Raw genomic sequence first — 14,582 nt, forward strand, 5'->3', positions numbered from 1 at the left:
GTATATGTAGGATCACAGTACTAGTGTAGAAGGACAATACACTAATGTAGGGTTCAGAACAGAAGCTCATTTTAGTTTTATTTTCACTATTTGTAGTCACTTTAACAACAGTGATCAACCCCTACTTTGACCTTTGTCAGGATCAAAGATAATCCATTTTGTGCTCCGCAAACCATCATTTGCCCTAAAGGTCTCACTTTCAAAACCCTTGGACCAAAGAACTTTTAAAGGACATTTGATTTGATGCATGCGCTGAAGAACATTTAAAGGACATTGAGTTGCAGGTCTGCTTGTGTTGTCTTCGATCTTCAACCATTTTCATCCCTGTGTAATTCATAAACAGCCAGGTCATGTTTTGGAATAAACAGTTTTTGGATGACGTGGTCCTCACACCCAAAAATACACCTGTTTGATACGCTGTGCTTCGTTTATGTGTATACAGTAAGGAGGAGCTATCTTTAAAGGTTATACAAAAGACAGAAAGGTTGTGGGATCAGCCTACCTGAGGAGTCTCAACCAACATCTACCACTCTGAGATCCACATGTTCCTTTGCTAAGGTAAGACCGCTGCGATTCAATTGATTTAGCGAGATCCTGTTTTGTGCTTAAACATCTTCATTATTGTTTGACTCAAATCCTTTTTGTGATTCGATAAGTAACGGTGAGGTCCAAGTTACTGATTAAGCTAAAAACCCTTGGCGACTAGATAAAGAGAACTTCTCAGAGTCGCACCAATTGTTCAAGGTGACCTCACACTTGGCATTGTACATATACTGTAGTGGACGTAGATGTTCTATCACAAGAATGTGAACTTTACAAACCTCTGGACTTCCTGTTACGCCTCTTTTGCAAACCCGAAACCAAGAGTTTAAACAGTGACATTTGATCAGGGTTTGCATAATTATATTCAAGACTTTATTGGAGGTATATAACAGCTTACAGGACTTGAGGCTTTTGCTAAAATAACCGTTTTAGTCCGATTTTACATTTCACTTACGGTGGCGAACAACGCAATTTAGAAAATGATGCTACATTAATTTACCTTATTCCTATTAAACTTTAACTGAATGGAGAAGTTTATTGGTTTGTATTTTGTTCAAAATCACACTAAAAGAGGAACTATTGCAGTCAACACATGTGTGGTTGGTAACAGCGAGATCCAGAAATCACCGAGTTACAAATCCAGACCTCTCCGAGTTGATTCCATAACTGAGGGAGGTGGGAGGGCAAACTTTCCAAAATACCTCCAGGCGTTCAAGGGTACACCAGCAGTGTCCTGGAACTTGTCGCATCCCGACTGAGTTGACCCGTAGATTCGTTGTTTGCTTTCAAAACACTAGCGCTGTTTTCTCTCAGCGGTACTTACAGCTGGGGTTTCTTAGCAAACATTCCTCGTCTTGTGGGTCTGGCTGTCGACATGCACGTGGGAAAGAAACGTATTTGATCTTATAAAATTTGATGCAAGTAGCTAACAACTGCTGTACAGCATACTTGCATATTCGTGATCACCTGATCCGTTTCTTTGACATCTTTAAGGACCGAATGTCTCACTGTTCCTTCTTGTTTGTGTCTTTGATCAGGAGGGGTAAAAATGAGTCGGATCACAGCACTAGTTCTCTTTACAGGTAAATCAGGACTGTTTATGCAACATATAGACAGCTAAAGGTCACTCAATAACACCTGAAGTCTTCTGTGACCTTGGGCCTAAAGGTCAAACATTCAAAGCAGAGCATGATTTCACATTTTGATTTATGCAATTTTGCAATATTATAAAACATAAATGATCCAGATCTAGAACTATTCAAACATTTTCTGCGTGTTTTCTTAACAATCTTGAATAAAAAAAATTGAGATTGCAATGTTACATTGGTCAAGTGGTATTTTCTGTTTTTGTTTATTTATTAATTTAATTAATTGTTTTTATATTAAATTTTCTTCTGCAGTCCTCTTGAACCTCTTCAATCAAGCTGAAGCAAGTAAGACATACGAATGTATTATTTTTAAATTGTTGTTTAACCTTTTTAAACAACATTATTTTGATCAACATCAACATTAAATTGAAATTTACAGTATTTTACAGGAACATTATGACTTTTTACTTTAATGTAGTTTTTTAGAAATTACTTTGATGAAGTTGAACTTTTCTCATGTCTCTTCACAGATCCATTTGTTTACAGTAAGTCCTCTAAACCCATGTTTTCAATTTCGTTTATTCATTTTATAGACTGTTTAATTATGTTTTTATATATGTTAAATATGTTTGAGATTTTCACGTATAGTTTTCCAATTGACAAGCTGTTTCTTTTAGACTATGAGGCGTTGAGGATTGGAGGTTTGGTCATGACAGGCCTGCTCGTAGCCGGAGGGGTTACAGTTTTATGTTGTAAGTATCTGAATTCTAACATTAACACTTTGCATCTATGCTAACAGAGAAGAGTAACAGATTCTTGTCTTCACAGGGGGCCAGTGCAAACCAAAGAGAAAGTAGGTCACATGCTCACACTTTCACAATTAAACCTCCGTAAATCAGTAAATATAGTCTTATATTTTTAGGGCTGCCAAGCGATTAATCGCATCCAGAATAAAAGTTTGTGTTTACATAATATATGTCTGTGTACTGTCCATATTATTTTTGTGTTTGTAAAACTACACACACACGTGCAAATATTTAGGAGAAATATTCAAATGAATAAACGTTTATATATAATTTAAATGATTGATAGCATATTTATACGTGTATATGTGTATGTTTATAAATACACAATTTATATGCGCAGTAGACAGAAATATATTTTGTAAACACAAACTTTTATTCTGGGTGCGTAATCGTCTTTACAACCCTGATATATTTACATGTATAACACTTTTCTAAGCCTGATTACATCTCTTGTTGATGCAGGGAGAATGCAGATGCAAGCAAAATCTGAGGATCGCACATTTCACCTGCTAAAACTTTTATTGCAATCTTGACAATAGTAGATTTATGTATTTTTCCTATTCCTGTTAAGAAACTGCAGATGGATATAGCTCAAAAAAACTATTTTGTTGATTTCAATAATGTAATTTTTGTAATTTATACATTCTTTGTATTGTAATCCCTGCCCAAAGACTAAACTTCTCCAAAAATGAATTTCATGATATAAATTCGGTATGTTTTTTTTCTCCAAGTGAAAGATGAGCCACCCTACAGCTGTGTTCTGTGCTTAAATAAAGGTTCTCAGTTTTGGTCCTGTAACTTGCATTTGGAGTCATTTTTGCGCCTGAGGTTATTTTGACTGCGAGATGTTAAACACAGACCACCGTTTTGCACGTTGAAGCTCTGTCTGCTACAGTAGGTGGCCTGGATAACTTTCACCACACCGAATAACATGCTGATTTGTGTGTGATTTTTTTTGCTTAACTGGTACTGTAGAGCACGACGCTTACAACATCAAGGTTGTGGGTTAAATCCCAGGTAACGCAAACACTGATGCAGTTTGAGAGTGTCTTTCAAAGCCATAAACAAACAATAAAGAAATATTTTAAGATATTTTTCGAATTAATATACAACATTTGATCTATTCCTCACTGTTTAACTGTTCGTCTTTGCATAAAAGCACATACCCATAGAAGACAAAATTCAGTGTGGGCGTGCACAGCAAACTTAAAATGATCGGAGACGCTCTTCAATAGAAAAGACCTCTCATTCAAACTCAACCCACTCAGAACTGAGCCAACCTGTTGAGCGGATGGTGGAGGGTGTTGCTTTCAATCTCTTTTTATCTACGGGTGGTTCCTTCCTAACCACATATAAAACTTCCATCATTTAGTTTCTTTCTCCTTAATAAAGGTAAGTTATCCGTTGCGTGTATTTCTCGCCTTTTGTTATTTGTCTTAAAATAACAACATTAAGCATTGAGCAACTTTTGAGAAGTGCCTTGCGTTGAATCTTTGTTTCCTCTGCTATAGTTAACAACTGTTAGTATGTTTGACATGAACAGATGATGAAACTTCAAAAGATTGATGTTTGTTTTTACTCTAAACAAATGCAAAATACTTATGTAGAAAAAGAAACAGATGTAAGTAGCGATTCTGAAACTGGAAACTGTTTCATTCTGGACAGCTGTTAGTAACTTCGGAGGATCCTTCTGACATCGTGTCTTGGCTGAACACACTGGCCTTTAGTTAAATCCCTCTGAACCGAACATCATCCACTTGTGTTTTGGGTTTCATAGTCTACAGGAGTTGCAACATGTGTAATAATTTATTTGGTTTATTTGGTTATTTCAGTTGTATTGTACTGATCATAAATTGGACAAATTAAATTTTGTAACTACATCTTAGCATATTTTATAAATGCGAACATTAAAATAACAGATAAGAGGCCAGTTCGTATTTATATGTTTTAAGATGAAAGATAAAGTCCAGATGCACTATTCTAACCGAAGTCCTTCTTTATGTAAATAAAGTGTTCGTGTGTTTGTCCAGGATGATAAAAAGGGAACATGAAGTGAAAGGCTTACTGAATCGGTCTTTAATGTATTTTAAACATAGGCTGAGACGTATGCATGAATGTTCTGTAGGGTCTGCTCATGGAAACAGACGATAAGTGTGCATAAAGACAGCACTTAGACAACCACTTAGACAGGGCGGGATTGAGGTTTTTGGAGGGGTGACTCACCTCAACAGAATGTCATTTTCCTTCCTGCATTGCTAGGAGCGCATTGACTTCCAAGAGGTTGTAAACCTTGGTAGCATCATTTCTAGAGCAAGGGAGCCTAAAAAAGCAGGGGATGAATACTACATTAGTCAACATAAAAAACTGAAGTGCTTTTTGTACTGAATATGGTTTGCGTTGTTTCTTACAGTCGGATTTCACTTTAGCATTTGCAATGCGCAGTGTGTTCATACAATGCTTCAAAGTTCACGGTCTGTTCTCAGCGGTGGAATTTTGTTCCTAATATAGCTGCAGTCTGGATTTCTGTGTGCATGTCATGCATCCTTTGTGTGTTAGTGGGTGTAAAGGTGAGAGGTGATTTATGAACTGTACTGAGCTCTCAAACACTTGTGCATGCCATTCTTTATTATTAGACTACTAAATATATACTGTACAAAGAGGTGGATAATGAAGGTTACATGAGTATGTTTACTTTCTGTGATGCATACACAGGCTCCTTCAGTCTTTGAACGCCATGGTTTTCAGATTGAAAGACTAGAATATGCACTGAAACACGTACAGAGCTGTAAATATCTGTCTTTAGACAGAAAACCAGACTGTTCTAAACCAACCTGATCTGTTGGAATATGTAAGATCTCACTGTAATTCGTCACTATTTTACGAGGTGGCTTATTTATACATTGTGAATCGTGCAAAAGTAAACGATTACTACACAAAAGCAATACTTAAGCCCCACCCCTAACCCCGCCTCTAACGTCACTAATGCGAAAGCAAATCATGCTAAAATGTACGAATGAGATTGTACAAATTCATACGGATCTAATGGGGTGTCACGTTTCACTTTGAGCTGACTGATTTCAACTAATTTTGAAAAAACAATCATGAAGTGTATCACGTATCATGAAGTGAGTGAATTGTTACATCCCTCACGACTACATATTTCCTGAGGAGTGACATGTTTAAATTGTTAGGATGTGTGGGATGCCAGTGACCTGTTTGACTCTCGAGGGTCCGGTTTTGGTAATGAAATGAACAAGTATGAACTGTTGTACCTCTATACCAACAAACAAAGCATTCGATTCAAAGTGGAAATGACGATTCATAGTGTGAGATGAGGAAGTGAACATGTTAAACACCGTAGGACACAATTCCACATTATTTCCCGTGACACAGACACTCGCTGGCAAGCCAACGTGACTAGAACAGACCACAAGACTTTCATTATAATCTCTGTGCACACTGCGTCAGCTGGGTGCCACAATGTCCAGGCTGTCCATGAAAACAAGAACAGAGAGTAAGATGGTCCCGCCCCTTTCTCTCTTTCTGGTCTGGTTAACTTTTAAACTGCATCATAATAAGATTTCACTTTTTGTCAGATGCATAAGAGAATTGTCATTGTACGGTCTGGAACAGGATGAAAAATTGATAAAACAATCCGTTTTTTAATTATTTGGATGTAACTGTTCTTCAAGCTTTTCTCCTCTTCAATAAAAGAGAAAAACAACACGAGGAAGCATCATTGAACCATAACCGACCTGCTTGCACATCTCATGTTTCATCACAATATCATTTGACTTCATTTACAGGAGGCTACAGTATAAATTAATATTTCAACTGAAAATGATCCTTCTGTGTTTTTGTTTTACATTGCTTGAAACGTGAATGACCAAGCTACTCGTTTCAATTGAACTTAAAGGAGCAATATGGAGATTTTAGCGACATCTAGCGGTGAGATTGCGAATTGAAACCAACGGATCACTCCATTACGCCCTCCCTCCTTTTGAGGCACTACAGTGGCTGACACAGAATTTAGATGAACCTCATTTTTGCGTTTCTTTACTGAAGTAGATAACATGTTTACGAAACGCTTTGTAGAGCAGCTAGTCCCCCTCATGCACTATTTCCGGATGTGTTCCGCGACTCTTGAATGATCTCCCTCTTGCCACGAGATCAGCGGATTCTGTAGTTGTCTTAAAGAATCGGCTAAAATCGCAACATCTGACCCATTAGTACAGTCTTCTACTTCTTTTCTACACAAAAAACAATAATCTGTACCTGGCTCGCCTTAAGATTTCAAATAAGTGGAGAGACTTTAAGAATGGTGAGCTTTAAGAAATGCACGATCTGAGACGCCACATCTTTGAAATTCCAGAACACTGCCACTTTCAATTCGAAAGTAATTCCCGTCTTATGGAGCGATTTGATCCGTCTGTCCAAGAAATGTAATGTTATTTACAATGTAATAATCGGCAATCCACAGCCACAGGCTGTGGTCACGTACAGAAACGTGTCTTGTGCCCTTGAAAGTAACTGTGGGATGGGTAAGGGAATGGGTCTCAGTTAAGGGAAAACATATTTTTTATTACTGCATTCTTTGTGTATGATTTAAACAGCTATATTTACGAAAAACAGCTGGTCACTTTTTAAATCTGGCCCTAAAAGAAAAGTAGTTGAAGACCCATGAGATTGTCTGTTTAGGGCTACTGTAGAAACAACATGGTGAACTCAATGTAAGGGGACGCGCGGTGCATGTACAGTAGATAGAGCTCATTCGAAGGTAATAAAACATAATGCTTATTTATGTAAGGTCTTTATACACCTCTATAGTCATTGCAATTCTGTCCTCAGATCCTCCTAAATATCACACGCAGCACCTTTAATGCTATACTTCGATTGAGCCTTTTTATTTAGAGGTTGAATCAAAATATCCTCTGAAATTCTAAGAGCTTCTTTTCTGTTTTATGGAAGAAAATAGCACACATGTGTGAATAAATCACGTGAACTGTTCCTTTAAGAACATGAAATGAAGTAGCATCAAGCAAAAGGTTATTATGCCTATGTCACTGTATGTTTACAGCCAGGAAAAGGATCATTCATGTGCTAGATAATAAACTATAGAAACGGACACAAGGGATTTATTAAACACCTCTGGGATTAAACATTTACATGATTCACTCCCCGAGTTGATCCAGGCTGTTCTTGTGAAAAGGCTAACATATTGGACTTAATTTAAACTCAGCATGTCCCTTGTGGTCCCATTATTCTGCTCTTCTTGGCCACCATTGTAAGAAGCCGAGGGTGGTGGGTATATTACAGGAGAATGTTACATCATCTTGTGCTGGTCTCTCAGAAGCACAATGAAAAATCTGAGTTAAGCTCTGGAGTTGTGACATGTTGTGTGCATTTAATTATGATGTAGACGTCAACATCAGACGATGTGATATTGGCCATAGCCATACAAACATTAAAAGCCTTTATGACTATAAAAGGCAAACAAAACTCATGACGTCTCTTTTTTTTACATTGGGATCTGTAGCTTCTCAACGTTTGTTTCCTAGCAGCTGTTTTGTTGAATGTTTGGTTGCCGAGATGTGACCGGCCGCCGTTGACATCCGATCTGTGTTTTGTTGTAAGACACATTTTTTCAGTATGTTTAATCGGATCAGATGGATTGACAGGGATTTGGATAATTTGATTGAACCCCATTTTTGTTGACAAGCAGTGAATCATGGAGGCATTAGGAGAACTCATGTTATATTTAGATCAAAAGTGACAAGCGTTGATGAAATTAACTCTCGTGGACACTGAAGATACATGATCTGTTTTCCAATCCTAACACAATTATTTGTCCCAGTTTTAATGTGTTGGAAGGGGAGGGGATGAAGCATTCCTGATGCCAGTCGAAAAGGAAAGTTGAGCTTCGAAATAATGGCCATTGAATCGTGCAGAAATGTGTTCAGTTTTGATTTCAAGTTGACTAGCAGTCAAAGATTATCCGCATGTTTTGTTCTCTAATGGCAAACCTGATTTTGTGCTTTTCAGGTTAAGATTCCAGTTTCATGATGAAGACTTTGGCGTTTGTTTTTTTGACACGTGAGTATGTGTTTGTATCTGAATAAGTTGCAGGAGTGCTTGTGTCTGCGTAATTAAAGCCCACGGGGAAATGCTCTCTGTTGAAAACAAGAACGACAATTAGCTTACACTGCAAGAAATCGTATTCTTACACAATTGACAACAAGGGCAAAAAATAACGATTCTGTCAATCTCGAATTATCTTGAGTCAATACACTAGTACTGCGTACTGCGCATCTTCGAAGAGTATTTAGATTTATCAAATTGATAAAAGAGAGATACAGATGTACGATTATTTCCGGTCAAAGACGAGCTGCTGGATGAAAATACAGTACGAGCACACAACTCACCATCGCATTAATCCCTTCGTGTTGTTTACATTATGCATGTAGGCCCAGATCGCCAACAAAACACATATGACATTGTACGGCAACTTTTAGCGCTGGGACCGAACCATCTGTCAGTTTCAAACGATCTCCAAATCCAGCGATATATCCACCGTTCTGTAACATTCATTACCAAAATGCAGTGACAACACAAACAGCTACACTTCCGTCGAGTGAAGCGGCATTGATGGGATCGCTCTTTCTCACACTATCTGGTTGACGCGTTTGGTTTGTCCAATTCGTGTTTCTAGTCTAATACGTCCGTCCGAATTTGCATTTGCTTTTCGGACCCATGCGTTTGCGAATCGTCCCAATCCGGCCTTGGATGTAAATTATGTCCCCACAAATTGTTTTGTTTTTCTATGTTGTTTTTGCAGAAGACATCTGTCAAGCGTATTAATGTGACATGCACTGGTTTTCATACTCTCACATTCAGTCTCTTTTGTTTGTAGTTTGGTCCCTTGTGTTGGCAGAAAGTCAGCCGGAAGGTATGACATTTTAATTCTCCTGCAGATTTTCTTTTGCTTATATAGTGCTAAAAATTAAAAAAGTGTTGATTTATTTTACTTATTTATTTTACAGAGGAAGACCCTTTCACATTTGGTAAGTCAGGCACACTTTCTGTAGTGGTCTACTGACCCGATTCTCACTCAAGAGAGTTCTCAAGAGCATTGTCATAACATTCCTTGAATCGTTGTCTCTTTTACCGGTACAGATTATTACAGACTTCGGGTTGGTGGTCTGATCCTGGCAGCAGTTCTGTGTCTCATTGGCATTACTATTCTTCTAAGTAAGTTTGTCATTCACTTTTTCATTTAAAGCTTATTTCTTACGCAACAGAACATTGCTAAATCAAGAAATACTTTAAGTAGGCTACTACTTGAAAAACATTCCTCTCTCCCAAATCAATTTCCTTTTACTGGACATCAAATTTACTGTCATTTTGGTCATGAGAATTCAGCACCCCCCATCTTTTTCCACACTGTGAATAAAAAGAGAATAAAAACGTGCATTCTCATTATGATCTATCAAAACTAGCAGCTACTTACTAGGTACTTAAAATTAGAAAAATATTTGTTTTTTAATTCATTTGTTTTAATCTTTTTGGGTGCATAAGTTCTGTTAAAAAACACGTCCCTTTTTTGCTCTTTTACAGGCGGCCACTGCAGATGCAAATTCAACCAGGACAAAAGGTATAAATGACAACCTGTGTACGTACTTTATGACTTTATTTGTTTTACACCGTGAGTGATTTAAACTCAGACAGTGCTGCTCTTTTGGCAGAAGGAGAACGGGAAGCACCGCCCAGCAGATGCTCAATGACACAGGTACAGTATAACATCTGCTTGTGTAGTTGACAACAAATAAAGCTGAACCATCTCTGCCATTAATGCCCTGAGAAATATCAGTGCTGGTTTACAAGGAGACAACGGCTTTCCGGAGCTTCTTTAAGAAATGAGTCACTGTAAACGTGCATGGCCTGTCAGCTGAATGAAATCCATCTGCTTGTTATTGCCGTGCCAGTGTCCCTGTGATGCTGTGGGAAACAGTGGTTCTGTGCTCACTCAGTGAGGGACCCGTATGGCCCGTCTCCATAACACCACTTAGATAGTTTCCTGGATGAGTCACAAATTCTCCCTTGAGTGCATTTACAATGCGTGATACCTGAGGTCAGGGTTGGAGACAACAGGATGTAAAGACAGGCCGTGTAAATTATGTTTTATTCAGTGTGTCAATCTGTTGTAAACAAACAAAAGTTTGTTACATATTTAAAGATGTTATACATTTTTTATATCCTTCTCATTGACAGCAAGGGCCAGCGAATGCTAAAAGCCGGTTGACCTGACCTGAACCGATTAGAGGAGATGGTCTTGCCTTCCTTTATCCCGTGTCGTGCTTTATCAGAAGAACGATTTCTCCCGATGAGGAATCTGATATGAAGGTTTTCTGTATTTCACTGCCTCTCTGCTCCACTTAGAGGAACATGAAAAATCATAACTGTTTTTCTTTTTTATGCCAGCTGTGTGTTTTTATTGTCCTTGTGTCTAAATTGATTACCAAAAATGTATGGTAAATTCAATTTGAGTAATTGTTTTAAATTATCGTGTTATCCTAAGTATGAAATGGTCAACTTTCAATGGCATTATCTTTATTCAGTCTTTAAAGAAACCCATTAACCTAAAACAGGCTATTAGTTTCAACAGTACGGTTTACAAGTAGGCCAACTTGTAAACGACATTTCATGAGTTTTGTGTGTAGTTGTATTGTTAAGTTTTACTCATATTTACATTGGAATATTGTCATGTGCTTGATTTTTTAACCATTTCTCACCACATGTTAGTAGTATTAGTAGTTTGTCTCTTGTGTGGAAAGACTGTCAGTATCAGTAAACGTTAAACACTGAAATAAACAAAACACTACAATTACAAAACCAATTGTTTCTTTCATCACTGTAAGTAAAAAGTGACTAAAATGGTCAAGACACAAGTTAAAAATCAAATACACTACCAGACTTTTGCAAAAATTTTCTCAGATTTTCAGTCTGGACTTGTGACAGAAAGTGCGCTAGTTTGCAGATTTCATTGCGTTGTGTTTGATGCCCTGTTTTTCGAAGATAGCTTTCAAGAAGTCTGCAAGTGTTGTGATGTGATGTGTCGCTGTATGTCGCCAGTCTCTTGCAACGAGGTCATTAGAAGGCTTTGGTTGCTTTAGTAACATTTATAAACAGCTCCGCTGCTTTACTCCTTTTGGTAGTTGCAACTTTATTTGCATAAAGTTGAGTAAATCTCAATTTTGTCGAGTTACTAGACACGCCCACTTTCTGTCGCCAATGGTCACTGTCGCTAAAACATAGCACAATACTGAAACATGTCAGATACTCCTAATAACTGTTAACTAGGCTTCGAGTATGTTTACACAGCGGGATTAGTTGTAACAGGGTTACGATTAATCCTATGTGTGAAAATGTATACAAGACAATGAGATGAGAACTATGTCAATTCCATTCATCAATATCATAACTGAAATTACAATATCAGCGAGCGTTTTCTCATAAATCTATCCAAATGCATTGATAGTTACTGTCAGACCGCCTCCTCCAGTCTGAAGAACACAAGCATGTTCAATGTTTTTAAAAATATTAGTAAATAGTGTAAAAAGATAAACAAATACAGACATCTAATCTAATGCTGAACAAATGTTAACAAATGCAACGTTGTAAAATGTTACAGATATAATATTAATGTTATATTGTAATTCCACCAGTAAAGCATTTGACAGATCTTCATCACGAGTTTGAAATGCTCTGCAAAATTAGTTTTCATAGTAATGAAATGGAACGTATTTTTAATGGCTTAAATAGTTTCACAATAATGAGCGGGGTTCATAGTTTTGAAAAGTCTAGTTAACTGAGACAGAACACAAGACAATACAGAAAATAATAGACTGATCGGATGCATAGAAAATGAGGGAAAACGTTCAGTCAAGTGAACGTCAAGTCAAGTCAAGTCAGCTTTAAGTATATAGCGCTTTTGACAGTTTTCATTGTTACAAAGCAGCTGTACGAGAAAACCTTGACTATTAGCAAAACATATAAGGTTATGCAAGTCAGAACACAGGTCAAATATCAGACAGACATAAATTCCTATATTCAGTGCTAATTAAATAAAACCATACAATTCTAGCAGCCCCCCCCCCCGGCCAGGCAAACAGTGTCGCAAACGGTGGAGAGGAACCCAAATCTCCATTGGAGGAGAAAAAAACCTCAGAGGGAAACCAGGCCTAACCAGGGAATTCCAGTTCACATGGCAAAAGCTGCAGCCTCTGCACAACAAATGCATCAGTTGTTTTTGGAAGTGTTGATCTAACTAGTGCAGCCTAAACCTTCGGAATATATATATTATGATAGAACGTGACGGATAGAATCCCCAAATAACCAATCAGGAAACGCCAGCATGACTGACGGAAAGTCTAGACCAATGAACAAAGTTTAACTGAAAGCTAAAATGACTAGCATATAACTAAACAAATCAAATAAACGAGAGTAGACGGGCCCCTGGGCTAGTGCCCAGTATGGCCCAATGGTAAGTACATCCCTAATGAAGGATGGCTGGATGATAGATATCTGTCTGTTTAGGACAAACAATATCCACCTTTAGTTTATAGACAGAATAATATCGAGTTATTTTTGTTGAAACATAATTTTTTCAAGCAAGTTTTACAACACCCTCTGCTAGATTGAACCCCACCCAAATATCCCACGTTTACACTTCTGTCACTAATAATAATAGTACAATGTTCTAAAAGTGTTCATTTGTAGCAGATATGTGTATGTTGCTTGTGTAACCATCTTATAAATCTTAAATATTTGTGACTGATTCCCCAAAAGCGTTCCTTCCAACCCCGCTCTCTCACAACCCATGAGAGCGTCTCTGTTACCAGGGAAACAAGTTTGACAAAACAGATCCCGCGATATTTATTTAAAACCCGGAAGTATTCTAAATCTGAGACGTTTCGAAAGATTTACATTGTTTTTCCCGATTTATGTTTTTTTATGTTTGTTTGCGAGATGGAAAGATTGGTTGTGTCTTTGGTTAAAAGCTTTATAAACACCGAACAATAAATTACAAACGTTGCTGTTTTATGAAGAGAGGGATTCGTCGTGGGCGGGGCTGGTCTGCGCAATGCGCATGCGTACTTTTATAAGACGGATGGGCTCCTGGTAGAACAAGTCAAACAGCACGCGACGTTTTAAACGTGAAACCTCTTTTTCTCACATTTTAGAAATAACTTGAAAAATACCTCTTTTAAATTAAGTTGTCTGGGAACAAAAAGGCCTTAAAAACATGATCTTTTTGTAATTATTTTCCTTTTTTTCAGTGTCATGTAATTCTCATAATTTATGTTTAAGTTACATGATTCCCCCCTTTGTGATTTTTGTTTATTTGTATCTATTTTAGTTCTGTTGTTGACTGTTATTATCTGTATATTGTTTTAAGCAATAATAAAAAAAACAGCACGCAACGTTTTCAACTTCAGTAGATTTAGCACCTGGTTTAGAGAGTGATATCAGTTTTTTAGATGACAAATCTCATGGATGAGCAGTAAAAATATCGCCAGCTATGGAGAACATTGGTCATAAATGGTCATTTAAAATAAATAAACGTTGAAGATTAAATGTAATTAATTCCTTGTTAAGGAATAACAGATTTCAGTAACCTTTTCTATCAGGCCTACTTTGGCATTTTCTCAACCTATTCAGGCACAACATATATTTTTATTTACATTTAGCCATTTGGCAGACACTTTTGTTCAAATCGACTTTGTTTCCACCATGATCGACTTTCTGAGCATGAGACAAACTGGTGTACTCTTTCAAAAACATTTTATAACTTTCAAAGGACTTTCATTTGACACTGTCCTCCTTGTGCAGGCAGTCAGGAAAGTTACCCAACGGCGCCCTCTGCCGACAGCTTAGATTTTTATAGCTGTGCACATAGACTGACATATTGTTGGCTTGTTACTTTTTACAAATGTATATATTTATTTCCTTGCATTTAGCAGGAAATGTTTGCATGTTATCTCATCGATTGTATTTTTGCTCCTGTATGACATATCACTTTATTTCTCCCTGAGCTCTGTAAGTCGCTTTGGACAAAAGCATCTGCTAAATGACTAAATGGTGGAAC

General features: G+C 37.4%; 2 protein-coding genes across 2 annotated transcripts; both read left to right on the forward strand.

Moving 5' to 3' along the window:
* Positions 1-495: 495 nt before the first annotated feature.
* fxyd11 (FXYD domain containing ion transport regulator 11) lies at positions 496-3,233 on the forward strand. Its single transcript, XM_079469665.1, has 6 exons — positions 496-558; positions 1,581-1,625; positions 1,944-1,976; positions 2,162-2,383; positions 2,460-2,484; positions 2,900-3,233. The coding sequence occupies exons 2-6, from the start codon at positions 1,592-1,594 to the stop codon at positions 2,925-2,927; spliced, it is 342 nt and encodes a 113-aa protein (XP_079325791.1). The 5' UTR covers positions 496-558; positions 1,581-1,591; the 3' UTR covers positions 2,928-3,233.
* A 466-nt stretch (positions 3,234-3,699) lies between these two features.
* fxyd3 (FXYD domain containing ion transport regulator 3) lies at positions 3,700-13,915 on the forward strand. Its single transcript, XM_079470276.1, has 8 exons — positions 3,700-3,829; positions 8,480-8,530; positions 9,348-9,383; positions 9,478-9,498; positions 9,611-9,685; positions 10,052-10,088; positions 10,180-10,223; positions 10,706-13,915. Exons 2-8 carry the CDS (start codon positions 8,497-8,499, stop codon positions 10,723-10,725), a joined length of 267 nt encoding a protein of 88 aa, XP_079326402.1. The 5' UTR covers positions 3,700-3,829; positions 8,480-8,496; the 3' UTR covers positions 10,726-13,915.
* The last annotated feature ends 667 nt before the right edge of the window (positions 13,916-14,582 follow it).

This window comes from Barbatula barbatula, assembly GCF_947034865.1.
Source record: "Barbatula barbatula genome assembly, chromosome: 12".
Classification (NCBI taxonomy): domain Eukaryota; kingdom Metazoa; phylum Chordata; class Actinopteri; order Cypriniformes; family Nemacheilidae; genus Barbatula; species Barbatula barbatula.